The following is a 19,177-nucleotide window of genomic DNA, read 5'->3' as shown; positions in this document are numbered from 1 at the left end:
AACCTGAATATTCATCTTATCCAGTCCTATAAATCTCCAAACATACATATCCACATGGCCAGTAGTTTATTCTTTTCATGTAACACACTTAAAAGATACTTTGTTAATCCCTTCAAGATATCCCCGGGGCTGTTTGGAAGAGAACCAATAATATTCACCAAAAGGGAATAATTTACAATCTTGGGTAAATTATCACTTTGTTGTTATTTTTTAATGTCAAATGGCTTCACTTTTCATTTACCAGTACTTTAAGGCTCTTCCCTACTTTATTCAAGTTGTGAGCTTTAGGAAAATAAATGGATTTTAATATAAGGCAAAGTAAAATTATATATGGAAGGATGAATCTGATACCCCCAAATCATCAACTGATGATAACTTGCATGGTTTCTATGTAGTAACTGATCATTTTATTTAAAATAGCCTATCCCTTCTTAACTCCTTTGCCACAACTGACCATATTTTTCTACATAGAATCTAATTTTTTCATATGTATATATTTTTGACATAGCTGAGCTCATAATGGCTCAGACTTAACATATGCTTATTTTTGCCACAGAGAGTGTTTCTTTTATCAACTTTTATTTTTAAATAATAGGCATACCTCATTTTATTGCATGTTGCTTTATTGCACTTTGCAAATACTGCATTTTTTACAAATTGAGGTTTGTGGCAACTCTGCATCAGGCCAGTCTGTCAGGGCTGTTTTTCCAGCAGCATTTGCTCACTTCATGTCTCTGTGTCACATTTTGGTAATTTTCACAATATTTGCAACTTTTTCATTATTGTATTTGTTATGGTGACTTGTGACCACTGATCTGTGATGTTACTTTTGTAATTGTTTCGGGGTGCCACACACTGCCCATATAAGATGGCAAACTTAATTGATAAATGTTGTGTGTATTCACCAACCAGCTGTTTTCCTGTCACTTGCCCTCTTCCTGGGCCTCCCTGTTCTCTAAAACACAAAGGTATTGAAATTAGGCCAATTAATAACCCTGCAGTGGCCTCTGAGTGTTAAGTGAAAGGAAGAGCTGTATGTCTGCCACTTTAAATCAGAAGTTAGAAATGATTCAGCTTAGTGAGGAAGGCATGTAGAAACCCAAGGTAGGCTGAAAGCTAGGCCTCCTGCACCAGTTAGCCAAGTTGTGATGCAAGGGAAAAATTCTTCAAGGAAATTAGAAGTGCTGTTCCAATGAACACACTGATGATAAGAAACAAAAAAAAAAAAAACACAGCTTATTATTATTATTTTTAATGTTTATTTATTTTTTGAAACAGAGACAGAATGCGAGTGGGTTGGGGCAGAGGGAGAGGGAGACACAGAATCTGAAGCAGGCTCCAGGCTCCGAGCTGTCAGCACAGAGCCTGACACGGGATGCGGGGCTCGAACTCACAAGCTGTGAGATCATGACCTGAGCCAAAGTCGGACGCTCAACCGACTGAGCCACCCAGGCACCCCCACAACAGCTTATTTTTGATACAGAGAACGTTTCGGTGGTTTGGATAGGAGATTAAATCAGCCACAATATCTCCTTAAGCCAAAGCCTAATCCAGAGCAAGGCCCTCACGCTCTTCAATTCTGTGAAGTCTGAGAGAGAAGAGGAAGCTGCAGAAGAAAAGTTTGAAGCTAACAGAGGTTGGTTCATGAGGTTTAAGAAAAGAAGCCATCTCCATAACAAAAGTGCAAGGTGAAGCAGCAGGTGCTGATGTAGAAGCTATAGCAAGTTCTGCAGAAGATCTAGGTAAGATAAGTAATGAAGATGGCTACGCTAAAGAACAGATTTTCAAAGTAGATCAAACAGCCTTCTATTGAAAGAAGGTGACATCTAGGACTTTCATAACTGGAGAGGAAAAGTCAATGCCTGGCTTCAAAACTTAAAAGGACAGGCTGATATTCTACTTAAGGGCCATTTACAACTGGTAACTTTAAGTTGAAGCCAATGCTCATTTACCATTTTGAAAATTCTAGGGCCCTTAAGAACTATGCTAAATCTACTTTGCCTGTGCTCTATCAGTGGCACAACAAAGTCCGGATGACAGTGCATCTGGTTACAACATGGTTTACTGAATATTTTAAGCTCACTGTTGAGACCTACTGCTAAGAAAAAGAGGGTTCTTTCAAAATGTGGGGGCTCATTGACAATGCACCTGGTCACCCAAGAGCTCTGATGGAGATGTACAGTGAATTTCATATTTCCATGCCTATTAACACAATATTCAAATTCGCAACCCTTGGATCAAAGAGTTCTTTTGACTTTCAAGTCATATTATTTAAGAAATACATGTTGTAAGACTATAATAGCTGCCATAGGTAGTGATTCCTCTGGTGGATCTGGGAAAATTGAAAACCTTTTGAAAAGGATTCACCGTTCTAGATACCATTAAGAATATTCATGATTGACAGGAAGAGGTTGAAATATCAACATGAAGAGGAGTTTGGAAGAGTTGCTTCCAACTCATTGATGACTTGAGGGATTTAAGATTTCACTGGAGGAAATAACTGCAGATGTAATGGAAATAGCAAGAGAACTGGAATTAAAAATGGAGCCTGAAGATGGGACTGAATTGCTGCAATCTCATGATCAAACTTTAATGGATGAGTTGCTTCTTAGGGATGAGCAAAGAGTGGATTCTTGAGAAGGAGTCTATTTCTGGTGAAGATGCTGTGAAGAGTTTTGAAGTGACAACAAGGATTTAGATTATTACATAAACTGAGTTGATAAAGAAGCAGCAGGGTTTGAGAGGATTGACTCCAAACTTGTAAGCAGTTCTTCTGTGGGTAAAATGCTGTTAAACAGAATGGCATGCTACAGAGAAATTATTTGTAAAAGAAAGAGTCAGTCAGTGCAGCAATTTATAGTTTCGTATTTTAAGAAATTGCCATAGCCACCCCAACCTTCATCACCCACCATCCTGATCAGTTATTAGCCATCAACTTGGAGGCCAGGCTCTGCACCAGCAAAAAGATTATGACTTGCTGAAAGCTTGGATGATGGTTAGCAGTTTTTAGCGAAAGTATTTTTTAATTAAGATATCTTTGTGTATAGTTTGTTTTTAGACATAATGCTGTTGCACCCTTAATAGACTATAGTTTGGTAGACACAATTTTTATGTGCACTGAGAATCAAAAAAAATTTTACCTGACTTGAGCTATATTGTCATAATTGCTTTATAATGACAGACTAGAACTGAATCTGAAATATCTCTGAGGTATGCCTATAATTATAGATTCATAAGGAGTTGCAAAGATAGTACAGAGAGGTCCTATGTACCCTTCACCCAATTTCTCCCATGTAGATCTTTTACATAATAAGTGTAATATTAAAACAAGGATCGATATTGGTACAATGTGTGTGCATAGTTCTTGCCACTTTATCACATGTGTAGTTTCATGTAACTGCCATTGAAATTAAGATACAGAACTATTCTGTCATCACAAAGATCTCACTTGTGTAACACTAGTATTTTAACTTACTATAGAAACCTTAAAAATCACTCTCAGAGCACTTGGGTAGCTCAGTCAGGTAAGCATTGGAGTCTTGATTTCCGCTGGGGTCATGATCTCATGGTTCATGAGATCAAATCCCACGTAGAGCTCTGCACTGATAGTGCAGAGCCTCCTTGGGATTCGCTCTCTCTCCCTCTCTTTCTGCCTCTGCCCCCTGCTCATGCTGTCTGTCTGTCACTCTCTCTCAAAATAAATAGATAAACCTAAAAAAATAACTCTTACCCTCCTGTCTTAGTAGGTCATTAGAATTGGTTGTTTTTTATTCTGGGAGCTGAGTATGTAGAGAAGAAGCCCCTCTTTTTTAATCTATTGAGGAAATTAATAAAAATAAAAGGGAAATAATTCTTCTTATGTCTTAGTTCTGAGAATCTTAGGTGAGTATCTGTTTTCTTAGGTGTACTTGCTAACACTTCAACTTTTATTTATTTTTTAAAGTTTACTTATTTTGAGAGAGAGAGAAAGAGCATGAGCACAGGAGGGGAGAGAGGGAGAGAATCCTAAGTAGGCTCCATGCTGTCAACGTGGAGCCCGATTCAGGGCTGAATCCCACAAACCATGAGGTCATGACCCGAGCCGAAATTAGGAGCCGGGCACTTAATGGACTGAGCCACCCAGGTGCCCTCAACTTTTATTTTAATTACTGCATTCTCAAAAGACTTTACTATATATAAAAAGAACATTTTATTGAGTTCATGAGAGTTCACATTAATCCTAATTATAATTGTAATTATTAGTTATTGGCAAACTTGTACAGAGACTGGAGTATAATGTATAATTTATTTGGTGATTAGAAAAGAAGATCGTGGATTGGAGATATCAAGGTGCTAGTAGATGTACTGGTGGTATTTTGTTTCCTACGTGGTTAGCACTTTATAATTTACCCTGAAAGCAAGGGTACTTTCTATGTATTCTCTTAGAATTTACTTATCTACCTAACTTGCTTACATTTTATATATCTGGCATGACTATTCCTAAGAATTCTTTTGTGGTACAGGTGAGTTACCCAGGATTTAGCTGCTTATTCTCAATAGCATTAGTCTTGTTTTTTGTTTTTTTTTGTTTTTGTTTTTGTTTTTGTTTTTGAGAGAGAGGGAGGGAGAGAAAGAATCCCACAAGGTACAGATAGAGAGGGAGAGAGAGTGCAGAGCTCGGAGTGTGGCTTGAGCTCACCCAAAGCTGGGCTCGAGTTCATCTGAAGTGGGGCTCAAGCTCACACAATGCAGGGCTTGAACTCACTAACCATGAGATTATGACCTGAACCAAAGTCAGATGCTTAACCAGCTGAGGCACTCAGGCATCCCCTGATAGCATTAGTCTCAAGGCAGGGCCTCAAGGTTAAGGATCTGAGATGATGGATAGATTATTGTGTCCGACTTATGGAACCATCCCTTTTAACTTATGACCATTTTATGATGTATATTAGTTTCCTAGGGCTGCCACAGCACAGTACCTCACACTGGGTGGCTTAAAACATGAGATATTTGTTCTCTGATAGTTTTGGGGCTTAGAATTGTGAAATCAAGGTACTGGCAGGGCCATGTTTTCTCTGAAGGATGTGGGAAAGGATCTCCTTGTCTCTGCTAAGCTTTTGGTGGTTGCTAGCAACCCTTGTCATTCCTTGCCTTGTAGACTCATTGCTCAACTCTGTGTCTTTGTCTTCTCATAGCATTGTCTCCATGTGTGTGTCTGTGTCCCAATTTTCCGCTTACAAGGATATCAGTCATTGGTTTAAGGCCCACCCTAATTTGATGTAACCTTATTTTGATTACATCTGCTAAAACCCTGTTTTCAAATACAGAAAGGTCATAATCACAGGAGCCTCAACTTAGGACTTAAATGTGTCTTTTTAGGGGACACAATTCAACTCACAATATGATGCAACACACATAAAATCTAGAATATACACTTCGTTGGTGTACTAGGTAGGTTCTATCTATCTTTAGGACAAGCCAAGATCCATATGTATTCTTGAGCTCAAAAAATATTGATCAGAAGTATCTTACAGTGAGAATTATCAAATCTTAGTGCCAGAAGTGATCTTTATTGACCATCCTCTCTAACTTTCTCAGATAAAATAGAAGGGAACTGATGCCTGAGAAACATAGGTGATTTTACATACGGTCATACAGCTTGGATGAAAATAAAACTAAAAATATTTTGAAAGAGCTGCTAGAGCTATTATAGTCATAATTTGAAATTTTCTTTTAAGAATTCCTTATGAATTTGATTTAGCTCATATCCTCTTTGTTTTTTTAAGAATACATTTCCTAAAATGTGTTGAAATAAGGAACACTATGCCTTGTGCTGATGGCCTGCATACACCTACCAAAAAGATTACTGTTGTAAAATTAGCTTGGGAATTATCTGTGAACTGTCTTAATATATATTAGTATACTGAATTCTCTGAAAAGACTTGCTGTGATATATAGGCACTTAGTGGTATCTACCTTTTGTGGTCACTGTTAGGTGCAATGGGATAAGTGGTAAACAAGACAGAAATGGTCTTTACCCTAATAAACCTGGTGAAGAAGAGAAATATTGAGGAAATTAATATAATAAATAGTGGTCTTGAGACAAGAACATGATAAAATTGGCCTTCTTAGATTTCTGTGGTTGTTTTTGTAGAATATGTAGGAGACAGATGTAAAAGTGAATGCTGGGAGGCTTTGCAAAACCCTAGCAAGAGGTCATATTATTTGGACCATGTTGATAGCAGTGAAGATGGAAGAAAATCAATGCATTTCTGAAAGATTGGGAGTATAGTTTACAGAAATTGGTGACTGATGGGTAGGGCATGGCCGAACGTGTTTTGATTCTCTATTACTATAATATTTTGTGAACTAGTGTTCTATGGAATACCCTATTTTAGGACATATCTTTTAGCTTTCTGAATAAATCCCGGAACTTTTCTCTTTGAAATATTTGCTGCTTTTTAGTAGTAAGTATATAATTTCCATAAGGTAAATCTATCCTTTTTATATTTGTATATAGTTCTCAAAATCTATATGAAAGATAGCTTTCTTCCCTAGTTCTTCATTTCTTGATCTTATTTATTGGTCTCTGTTCTTCTCTGTTTTTTTCTTTTTAATATTTTTACAATTTATTTTTATTTACTTTTTGTAGAGAGAGAGTACAAGTGGGGGAGGGGCAGAGGGAGAGGGAGAATCTCAAGTAGGCTCCACACCTGGTGCGGAGCCCAACATAGGGCTTGATCCCACGATGCTGGGATTATGACCTGAGCCGAAATCAAGAGTTGCATGCTCAACTGACTGAGCCACCCAGGCGCCTCTCTTTTTAATACGTATTTTAATCTTATTATTCCAGCCTTCCCACCAAAGACTGGTCTCTTATATGCCCCGTCCGTCAGAGTACTAGTTCCTTTTTATTCATTGAGGCAGTTATCAGAGAGGTCTCATTCTTTTTAGGACTTTGCTATCTTGCTTTGCTGTTGGGCTCTTATGGATACTGTCACTAAAGGAGCTTAAATGAGACTCCTTATGGATCCTTAAGTCATATTTTCCGGATAGCATGATTTTACTTAAACTCTGGAGAGAAAAAAAAAAAAAAAACTAGAAATTATAATGCTGATTTTCTTGTACTTCTTACAGTCTTACTATTGTTTTCAGCAGCGACCCCCTGTGGATGAAGTACTCCGGGAAGGTCACATCAATTTGTCGGGTCTCCAGCTGAGAGCACATGCTATGTTCTCAGCAGAAGGTCTTCCTTTGGGAAGTGATTCTTTAGAATACGCATGGTTAATTGATGTGCAGGCTGGAAGCCTTACAGCTAAGGTCACAGCACCACAGGTATGATTCTCTGACTACTTTTCTTCCTTTGCTCACCCACTTCACCAAGAGTAAGTTGTATACCTGTTTAAACGTTCATTGCATTTTCACTATTGGCATTCTGATGGCCAGACAACTCTTTGCCTTTTGGATTGGAGTCATTCTTGCCATTCAGAATTGTCTTAGCAATGGATGAGTCAGAGACAAGTTTCACTTTTTGAGTCACATAATACTGAAGGGTGTAATGTTTTATAGTTCTTCATAATGCTTTCAAGATCGAGACTTTGGGAAAATCTCAGTATGAGGACTGTTCTGGAAATTTTATGTATTCTTAAAATTACATTAGTTTCTTCACTGTTAAAATTTTCTTTTCCCAGTATATGGAATAATTTTTAAAGAATTTTTCTTTCTTGTTTATTTCTTAAGTAGGATTTGAAAATATTATTTATGGTGTTAAGGATTAGGTAGCTTGGTTTTTTACTTGTCATATCTCAAAGCAAGATAACGTCATTTGTATCTGCTATTAATGACGTAGATATTGATTTAAAAAAAAATAAAAACAAATTTGCTAGTTAGTAAACCAATCTAGAGTGTAGGTTGTGATCCTTCTGGATAAAATCCCCCTCCTCTTCATTGTTCGCCTTATTCTTTATGACTCAGAGGTCATAAGGATTATTTAGTTCTAGAAATGGACCACTGAAATTTAGCCAAATAACCATATTACTGTAACATTTCACCTGTTGAGCCACATATTTTTTTAAATTATTTTTTTAAATGTTTATTTATTTTGAGAGAGAGAGAGAGCACATACAGGGGAGGGGCAGAGAGAGAGTGAGGGAGAGGGAGAATCCCAAGCAGGCTCCATGTTTCCAGCACAGAGCCCAATGCGGGGTTTGAACTCATGAAACGTGAGATCATGACTTGAGCCAAAATCAAAAGTCATATGCTTAGCCAACCGAGCCACCCAGGCGCCCATGAGCCACATATTTATAATATGCATACTTTTTGTGGCATTTCAAAAGATTGGAATGTGGTCTTGAATGTGTTAAATGTACATACTCAATTTTAATAAAAGTTACAGAATGTGTATGAATCATTTAGAGGTAGGTAGTAGCAACAAGAAGGTGGATGAAGACTCTAGGTGCCTTGTATATTTGTAACCAGTTTTTGGAAGACAGCACAAATTAAGATTCTAGAAATAAGAAAATGGAATTGAAAAGGGATATTTTATTTTTTTTTTAATTTTTTTTTCAACGTTTATTTATTTTTGGGACAGAGAGAGACAGAGCATGAACGGGGGAGGGGCAGAGAGAGAGGGAGACACAGAATCGGAAACAGGCTCCAGGCTCTGAGCCATCAGCCCAGAGCCTGACGCGGGGCTCAAACTCACGGACTGCGAGATCGTGACCTGGCTGAAGTCGGACGCTTAACCGACTGTGCCACCCAGGTGCCCCGAAAAGGGATATTTTATATAAAAGTGGATAAAGAAAATATATAACAGAATGTATAAAAGCGGATGAAAAGAAATATTCAGTGCTGACTGCCATGACGACTGTTTTCCTTGTTGTCTGCTATCTCTTTTCTCTAATGTACAAGTAAAACTGAAACATGTAAAAAATAGCTTTTTCTTTAACAAACATGGAATAAAACCATGCTTATCGTGTTAAACTGGGCACAATTCCTTTAATCTAACAATTGTTAAAGCCTCATATGTTTATAAGTTGTTCTTATTACAGCACAAAACATTCTCTTCTGCATTAGAATTTTGGCATCACTATTTCAGTGAGTGTTTCATGAATCCATAGGTGCTTTTAATGTTTATTCCATTCTTTGTATATTTTAAAAGTAAAATTCATGTTTTCCAATAGTAGAAATTCGTACTTTTTTTTATGGAATAATATCTGTCTATCCATGTTTCAGTGTGTTTATTATTAACACCTTTAAATCAATTATAAAATGAAGGTAGTTTTGTAAACTGAAGATTTGATGAAGAATTGATATATTCTTCAGTTTCTATTTACATAAACAAAAGTGCCTTAATCTTCAAAATACCTGATTTTACAAAATCGTAGCTCCCTATGATAGTTAGATTCAAATTTCAGATCAAAGCTTTATTATTAGATAGAAATTTTAGGTGTTTTTCTGTGCAGAGGATACTAGTTAGTCATTTAAGAAGAAGATATAACTTTGAAGAAAAGTACATACTTTGTGAGTTGTTCAAGTTGAATTTTTCATTCTCACGCATTCTGTTGAATGAAAAGTTACAAATGAAAAGTTACATAACAAATGAAAAGTTACATAAACTTACAATGATGTCAAGGTAGAAAAATCATGATTCTGGCTAATAAATAGATTATGTAGCAGCAAGTTTAAAATAGCATTTGGGTTCTTTCAAGCTGGATTATTCTTGATAAGCTTTAGAACTGTGAACACTTGTTTAGATTGCTAACACTGCTGTCAACCTGTCACTGCTTATTTTGTAGCTGGCTTGTCTCTTGGAGTGGGGACAGACATTTGTTTTTCATGTGGTATGTCGGGAGTATGAGCTGGAAAGACCCAAATCAGTAATAATATGTCAGCATGGAATTGACCGTCGGTTCTGTGAATCCAAGGTATGTTAACAAATATGTTAGCAGTATTGTAAACATTTATGGATTTTTTTAAATGAAAGATTGACGTATCAGCTTTAAATCAAATGCACATGGCCATAAAGTAAACATCATAGTTCAGTTTTCTCAATTAATGAAATTATTTTGCAGATTTGTAGCCAGTTGTTATTTAGTTGTAAGCATCTAACATATGAGGTAATTATTAAAACAAATTCACAAATAAATGGTGATATAAAAATTGTATCTAACCTCTTAAATTTTTACGATAAACTCCTGTTTTCTTGCATTATTACACTCTTTCAGTTATGGCCATATATTTATGTAGAAGATTAAGAAACTGAAGCAAGAGGAAGGTTAAATTCCTTACATGACCTTGTTTATATGACTGTTAATATACCTGTTATACCTGTTCCTCTATAAGGTGGCTAGCAATGCTGGCATTTGCCAAGAAAACATGGCAGTTTAAAAAAAAAAAAAAATTTACCCTAATCCTATAACAGAGCTAACTATCGTTAACAGTTTAGTTTTTGTTTCTAGTTTCTTCCGTGTATTTATTTCCTTTTTTTTCTTTTGTTATACACACTGTTTGCCACTACAATAGTGTGAATTGAAAACAATTCATCCTGCTTTGATTCATCCTCCTAAAAATCTATAACCTATGCTTACTCCCAACAATAAAGGAAACCATTGTAACTGGCGATAAAATTATTTTTTTCTTGCTGTAAAACACATTGCCAGGATTCAGGGAATCCTCAGTTATGTGTCAACAAATTAGTACCTTATGGATAATTCACACATCTTGCAGGCTTCTCCTCCTCCCTTTTTGTTTTGTTTTGTTTTGTTTTGTTTTTGTTTTTTTAAAGACTCAGAGCTTTTATGCTGCATTAAAATCTTTAAGAATCAACTTTAATGAGGCATAATTTACATACAATAAATTAACCCTTTTTAAGTTGTACAGTTGGAGTTTTGATACATATTTTATCTATAAGGGTATAACCATTACCATCAGTGAAGACCTAGAACATTTGTATCACCTTAGAAAATTACCTTGGGTCCCTTTGCTATCAGCTATTCATTATTCCATGCAACCATTGGTGTGCTTTCTGTCATTTCAGATCAGGTATTTTTAGGTCTGTTTTGTATGGAGGGAACATACACACCTTTTATTGCATTTCACGTATACTATGGGGTTTTTTGTTTTGTTTTGTTTTTACACATTGAAGGTTTGTGACAATCCTGTGTGAGGCACATCTATCAATGCCATTTTTCCAGCAGCATTTGCTTACTTTGTGTCTCTGTGTCACATTTTTTTTTCTTTTTAATGTTACAAATTTTATTTTGCAGTGTATTTTTTTTTAATTTTTAAATTTATATCTAAGTTAGTTAGCCTATAGTGCAATAATGATTTCAGGAGTAGAATCCAGTGATTTATTCCCTATGTATAACATCCAGTGCTTCTCCCAACAGGTATCTTCCTTAATGCCCCTTACCCATTTAGCCAATCACCCCACCCACAACCCCTCCAGCAACCCTCAGTTCTCTGTATTTAAGTCTCTTATGCTTTGTCCCTGTCCCTGATTTTATGTTATTTTTGCTTTCCTTCCCTTATGTTCATCTGTTCTGTATCTTAAATTCCACATATGAGTGAAATCCTGTGATATTTGTCTTTCTCGGACTTATTTCACTTAGCATAATACCCTCTAGTTCCATCCATGTTGTTGCAAATGGCAAGATTTCATTCTTTTTGATTGCCAAGTAATACTCCAGTGTATGTATGTGTATATATATATATATATATATATATATATATATATATATATATATACCACATCTTCTTTATCCATTCATCTGTCAATGGACATTTGGGCTTTTTCCATACTTTGGCTATTGTTGATAGTGCTGCTATAAGCATTGCATGTGCCCCCTTGAAACAGCACACCTGTATCCCTTGGATAAATACCTAGTACTGCAGTTGCTGGGTCATAGAACATAGAACATAGTTCTGTGTTTAATTCTTTGAGGAACCTCCATACTGTTTTCCAGAGTAGCTGCACCAGTTTGCATTCCCACCAGCAGTACAAAAGAGATCCTCTCTGCATCCTCGCCAACATCTGTTGTTGCCTGTGTTGTTAATGTTAGCCATTCTGACAGGTGTAAGGTGGTATCTCATTGTGGTTTTGCTTTGTATTTCCCTGATGATGAGTGATGTTGAACATTTTTTCATGTGTCATTTGGCCATCTGGATGTCTTCTTTGGAGAAGTGTTTATTCATGTCTTTTGCCCATTTCTTCACTGGGTTATTTGTTTTTTGGCTGTTGAGTTTGATAAGTTGTTTATAGATTTTGGATGCTAACGCTTTATCTGATATGTCGTTTGCAAATGTCTTCTCCCATTCTGTCGGTTGCCTTTTAGTTTTTCTGATTGTTTCCTTCGCTGTGCAGAAGCTTTTTATCTTGTTGAGGTCCCAGTAGTTCATTTTTGCTTTTGTTTCCCTTGGCTCCAGAGACATATTAAGAAGTTGCTTCAGCCAAGGTCAGAGAGGTTTTTGCCTGCTTTCTCCTCTAGTATTTTGATGGCTTCCTGTCTTACATTTAGGTCTTTCATCCATTTTGAGTTTATTTTTGTGTATGGTGTAAGAAAGTGGTCCAGGTTCATTTTTCTGCATGTCACTGTCCAATTTTCTGAACACCATTGGCTGGAGAGATTGTCTTTATTCCATTGGATATTCTTTCCTGCATTGTCAAAGATTAGTTGGCCATACGTTTGTGGGTCCACTTCTGGGTTCTCTGTTCTGTTCCATTGATCTGAGTGTCTATTCTTGTGACAGTACCATACTGTCTTGATGATTACAGCTTTGCAATACATCTTGAAATCCAGGATTGTGATGCCTCCAGCTTTGGTTATCTTTTTCAGGATTGCTTTGGCTATTCGGGGTCTTTTCTGGTTCCATACAAATTTTAGGCTTGTTTGTTCTAGCTCTGTGAAGAATGCTGGTGTTATTTTGGTAGGTATTGCATTGAATGTGTAGATTGCTTTGGGTAGTATTGACATTTCCACAATATTTGTTCTTCCAATCCATGAGCACGGAATATTTTTCCATTTTGTTTTTTGTGTCTTCTTCAATTTCTTTCATAAGCTTTCTATAGTTTTCAGTGTATAGGTTTCTTACCTCTTTTGTTAGGTTTATTCCCAGGTATTTTATGGTTTTTGGTACAATTGTAAATGGGATCGATTCTTTGATTTCTCTCCTGTTGCTTCATTATTGGTGTATAGAAATGCAACCAATTTCTGTGCATTGTTTTATATCCTGTGACTTTGCTGAATTCACGGATCAGTTCTAGGAGCTTTTTGGTGGAATCTTTTGGGTTTCCCATATAGAGTATCATGTCCTCTATGAAGAGTGAAAGTTTGACTTCCTCTTTGCCTATTTGGATGCCTTTTAATTTCTTCCTTTGTGTTGTCTGATTGCTGAAGCTAGGACTTCCAATACTATGTTGAATTACAGTAGTGAGAGTGGACATCCTGTGATGTTCCTGACCTTAGGGGGAAAGCTCTCAGTGTTTCCCCATTGAGGATGATATTAGTGTTGGGTCTTTCATATATGGCTTTTATGATTTTGAGGTATGACCTTCTTATTCATACTTTCTTGAGGGTTTTTATCAAGAAAGGATGCTGTATTTTGTCAAATGCTTTCTCTGAATCTATTGAGAGGATCATGTGGTTCTCGTCCTTCTTTTATTGGTGTGATGTACCACATTGATTGTTTGTGGATATTGAACCAGCCCTGCTTCCCAGGTATAAATCCCACTTGATTGTGGTGAATAATTCCTTCAGTAGATTGTTGGATCTGGTTGCTAGTATTTTGTGGATAACTTTTGCATTCATGTTCATCAGGGAAATTGGTTTGTAGTTCTTCTTTTTAGCGGGGTCTTTGGTTTTGGAATGAATGTAATGCTGACCTCATAGAATGAGTTTGGAAGTTTTCCTTCCATTTCTATTTTTTTTTTTATTTTTTTTTAACGTTTATTTATTTTTGAGACAGAGAGAGACAACATGAATGGGGGAGGGGCAGAGAGAGGGAGACACAGAATCCGAAACAGGCTCCAGGCTCCGAGCTGTCAGCACAGAGCCCGACGCGGGGCTCGAACTCACAAATTGCGAGATCATGACCTGAGCCGAAGTCGGCCGCTCAACCGACTGAGCCACCCAGGCGCCCCTCCATTTCTATTTTTTGAAACAGCTTCAAAAGAATAGGAGTTAATGCTTCTTTAAAGATTTGGTAGAATTCCCCAGGAAAGCCATGCGGCCCTGGGCTCTTGTTTTTTTTGGGAGATTTTTGATTACTAATCCAGTGTTTTTACTGGTTATGGGTCTGTTCAAATATCCATTCTTCCTGTTTCAGTTTTGGTAGTTTATATGTTTCTAGGAATTAGTCCATTTCTTCCAGATTACTCAGTTTATTGGCATATGATTGCTCATAGTATTCTCTTATTATTGTTTGTATTTCTGCAGTGTTGATTGTGATCTCTCCTCCTCCTTTCTGATCAAACTAGCTAGGGGCTTATTAATTTTGTTAATTGTTTTAAAGAACCAGCTCATGGTTTCATTTATTTGTTCTACTGTTTTTTTGTTTTTGTTTTTTTTATTTCAATAGCTTTGATTTTTGCTCTAATCTTTATTATTTCCCATCTTCTGCTGGTTATGCTGTTCTTTTTCCAGCTCTTTAAGGTGTAAGGTTCAGTTGTGTATCTGAGACCTTTCTTCCTTCTCTAAGAAGGCCTGGATTGCTATATACTTCCCTCTTATGACTGCCTTTGCTGTTTCCCAGAGGTTTTGTGCTCTAGTATTATTATTTTCTTTGGCTTCTATGTACTTTTTAATTTTCTCTTTAACTTCTTGGTTAACACATTCATTCTTTAGTAGGATGTTCTTTAGTCTCCAATTATTTGTTGTCTTTCCAGATTTTTTCTTATGGTTCATTTAGAGTTTCATCACCGTGTGGTCTGAAAATATGCATGGAATGCTCTCAATCTTTTTGTACTTGTTGAGGGCTGATTTGTGTCCCAGTACGTGATCTATTCTGGAGAATGTTCCATGTGCACTCAAGAAGAATGTGTATTCCATCTGTGTCACATTTGGGTAATTCTTGCAATATTTCAGACTTTGTCATTACTATATTTGTTACAGTGATCTATGATCAGTAATTATGACTTGCTGAAAGCTCAGATGATGATTAGCATTTTTTAGCAATAAAGTCATGTACGAATTTCCTATTCATATGCTGTGGCACATTTAGACTATAGTAAATAGTGTAAATGTAATTTTTATGTGCACTAGGAAACCAAAAAAATTATTTTTTATCTTTAATAATATTTTTAATTTTTATTTTAATTCCACTATAAAAACATGTAGTATTATATTAATTTCAGGTATACAGTGTAGTGATTCAGCAATTCCATATATTCCTCAGTACTTATCAAGAATACCCTTAATCCCCTTTGCCTATTCAGCGCCCCCCCCCCCCCCCACTGCTTCTCTAGTAACCATCTGTTTATTCTCTATAGTTGAGTCTCTTCTTTTTTTTTTTTAATTTTTTTTTTTAACGTTTATTTATTTTTGGGACAGAGAGGGACAGAGCATGAATGGGGGAGGGTCAGCGAGAGAGGGAGACACAGAATTGGAAACAGGCTCCAGGCTCCGAGCCATCAGCCCAGAGCCTGACGCGGGGCTCAAACTCACGGACCACGAGATCCGTGACCTGGCTGAAGTCGGACGCTTAACCGACTGTGCCACCCAGGCGCCCCTAGTTGATCTCTTTTTGTTTTCTCTCTTTTTCCTTTTGTTCATTTGTTTCTTAAATTCCACATATAAGTGAAATCATATGGTATTTGTCTTTCTCCAACTGGCTTATTTTGCTTAGCATTTTACTCTCTAGATCCATCCATGTTGTTGCAAATGGCAAGATTTCATTCTATTTTTATGCTAATATTCCATTGTATACACACACACACACACCATAGCCATAATATGATATATAATTATATATATAATATAATATAATATAATATAATATAATATACTATAATATAATATAATATAATATATATAATAGCCATAATTTGGCTATTATAAATAATGGTGCAATAAACATAGTGGTGCATATATCCTTTCGAATTAGTGTTTTCATATTCTTTGAGTAAATACCCAGTAGTGCAATTACTGGATCATAGGATAGCTCTATTTTTCATTTTTTCAGCAACCTCTATACTGTCTTCCATAGTGGCTGCACCAGTTTGCATTCCTGCCAACAGTGTTTTTTCTACACATCCTGGCCAATACTTGCTGTTTCTTGTGTTTTTGATTTTAGCCACAAAAAATTTATTTGACTTACTTTATTGCGATATTTGCTTTATTGCGGTGGTCTGGATCCCAACCCGCAATATCTCTAAGGTATGCCTTATTATTATAGAAAACTGATTATAAGACAAGACACCTGTGTTCTAGTCCTAGCACTGCCTCTAATGAGCAATTGCATGTTATTGAGCCAATAATTTACTCAGTGCTGCCATTTCCCGCAAGAAGTTCATTGAAGTAGGTGATATGTATGTTTTCTTCCAACCTAACCATGACCAAATCTGTTTTAGGAGTAAAGCAATGTTGGGGCACCTGGGTGGCTCAGTCGGTTAAGCGTCCGACTTCAGCTCAGGTCACGATCTCACGGTCCGTGAGTTGAGCTCTGCGTCGGGCTCTGTGCTGACAGCTCAGAGCCTGGAGCGTGCTTCAGATTCTGTGTCTCCCTCTCTCTCTGACCCTCCCCTGTTGATGCTCTGTCTCTCTCTGTCTCAAAAATAAATAAACATTAAAAAAAATTAAAAATAAAAAAGGAGTATAGCAATGTTAAATTTCTGTGGATTATTCTAGACGTCATAATAAAATTTACAGTTGACATATTTCTAAAAAGAAGATTGTGTGTGTGTGTGTGTGTTGTGTGTGTATAATATAGAGTACTCATAAGAAAATCTTACAATTTTAAACTGCTGTACAGTTCTTATAATCCGGTGACACTTATTACTTATCAATTTACTTTGACTATGTGAGTTTCAATAATAAGTTATATATGTATTCTGTCCATTTAGACCAGCTATTTGCCCATTTGAATGGAAATGGTACATGCTTACTTATGATTAGTTTCTAATTGGCAAGACTTTAATCACTGATGATTTCATTTATCATTATAAAAAATGAAATTTAATTGACTACTTTTTAAAAATACACATGTAGCCAGAATTTTATTTAATAAGTATCTAAATGGTGAATCAATGGTGAAAAATTAATACTCATTTCATTTCCATTTTAGTTGAGCTGTATTCCTGGGCCTTGTCCAACTTCAGATGATTTGAAATATACTATGACTCGTTTAGCAGTAGATGGAGCAGATATTTATATTGTGGAGCATGGCTGTGCTACAAATCTAAAGGTACACATTTGTCTATTTCTTGGCTAGTGTAGTTCTTTTTCCTTTTTACCAAACCATACCTCCATTTCTTGAACTAGAACACACATTTATAATTTGCCATCTCACAAAACACTACAGAATCCCAGGAGATAGCTCTTGGTGTTTTGCCTGTCCGTGTTCTCTTCTGGTGTGTTTCTTAAGGCATACTTTCTTTCACCTATTTCACTCTAACTGAATTATCATGACCTTGCTTTATGGAAGAGATGTAAACGTGTAGCTTGCTTTTATGGCAGGGATTAAATTGGCAGTGTTTTTAAAAGATTTGATTTTAAGTGCCTTTAGGTATTATATATTTATATCCTGCCTGGCTCTTGCAAACATCTATTTGCCACCTCTGCTTTATGGGTTACTGCTTAAAATTAAGCCTTATTAAGAGTCTGTAATTTTTATTACTTCCTACCCTTATAACTTTTCTTTCCTCCTTCTCTCTTTTGTTTTCCTTTGGACTTATGTTCTTTTCCTTTTATCCTCTTTTTTGTTTTTAATTGAATGTCTATTTTCATTCTGTTGCATTTATCTTTTCTGTTTCCCTTCTTTTTCTTCTTCTGTCTTTCATGCAGTTTGAAATAATTGCCTATTCTATAGTTTATTCTAAGTTGATTAAGAGTATGGAGACCACAGTTTTATTTCATTCTCTTCATTCAATTTAGATGGGTGCAATTCGAGTTGCGAACTGTAATCTCCACAATCAGTCGGTTGGGGAAGGAATAAGTGCTGCAATTCAGGATTTTCAAGTGAGACAGTACATTGAACAGTTAAATAATTCCAGAGTTGGACTTCAGCCTGCAGTGCTACGGAGGGCCTATTGGCTTGAAGCTGGGTCAGCCAATTTAGGACTCATTACTGTTGATATTGCATTAGCTGCAGATCATCATTCTAAACATGAGGCCCAAAGACATTTCTTAGAAACTCATGATGCCAGAACTAAGAGGTAAGTTAAATTTAAGGATGGTAATAGTCCCAAGCTCAGATGAAAATTAGCCTATAATTATAGAGCAAATTCTACTGTTAGGAATGGAATAAGAATATTTTATATAAAGACAAAATATGCTTGTGCCGGGTACACCTCAGTGAATATATAAGAATTTGATACTTAAGTAAATACATTATATATCTCATCTGTGGTAATTGTGTGGTTGCTCGAAATAACATTGTTTTTTAATGTATTTCTAAGCTCATACTATGTGTATTAGCAGTGAAATGAGTTTAAACTATTGGTTCCCAAATAGCATTTTATAGAGCACTATCCTCCTTTCTTTCCCATGACAGCCATCCACTTCCAATTCATCATTTCTAGAAAACATCATTGCTATCACTGTGTACTCTACAAAATTCCTTTTATGGGCCCTCATGACTGCAGGGGAGACTAAAAAAAAAATATGGGACCTAATTCCTAAGGAATGGTTGTTAAGAAATAATTTTATCTGCCATTCAAAAAGTTGCCAGAGCCTCTTACTGACTCATGTCCATTTAAAATACCAGGACATGGGAATGCAAGCTGGTGCAGCCACTCTGGAAAACAGTATGGAGGTTCCTCAAAAAATTAAAAATAGAACTACCCTACAACCCAGCAATTGCACTACTAAGTATTTATCCAAGGGATACAGGTGTGCTGTTTTGAAGGGACACATGCACCCCCGTGTTTATAGCAGCACTATCAACAATAGCCAAAGTATGGAAACAGCCCAAATGTCCATCGATGGATGAATGGATAAAGATGATGTGGTATATATATACAATGGAGTATTACTTGGCAATT

General features: G+C 36.4%; 1 protein-coding gene across 10 annotated transcripts in view; it reads left to right on the top strand.

Moving 5' to 3' along the window:
- The window catches only part of BLTP1 (bridge-like lipid transfer protein family member 1), a 212,266-nt gene that overhangs the window by 72,897 nt on the left and 120,192 nt on the right, over positions 1-19,177 (top strand). For 9 of the 10 annotated variants that reach the window (XM_047855118.1, XM_047855121.1, XM_047855125.1 and 6 more), the window contains 4 exons: positions 7,135-7,314; positions 9,777-9,905; positions 17,260-17,379; positions 18,069-18,349. In XM_047855118.1, the coding sequence (XP_047711074.1) occupies positions 7,135-7,314; positions 9,777-9,905; positions 17,260-17,379; positions 18,069-18,349 (710 nt within the window). The remainder of the gene's footprint in view (positions 1-7,134; positions 7,315-9,776; positions 9,906-17,259; positions 17,380-18,068; positions 18,350-19,177) is intronic. The other variant, XM_047855120.1, reaches the window with a different exon arrangement.

The sequence above is a fragment of the Prionailurus viverrinus genome, chromosome B1 (genome assembly GCF_022837055.1).
Source record: "Prionailurus viverrinus isolate Anna chromosome B1, UM_Priviv_1.0, whole genome shotgun sequence".
Taxonomy (NCBI): domain Eukaryota; kingdom Metazoa; phylum Chordata; class Mammalia; order Carnivora; family Felidae; genus Prionailurus; species Prionailurus viverrinus.
This window is presented reverse-complemented; position numbering and strand designations above follow the sequence as displayed.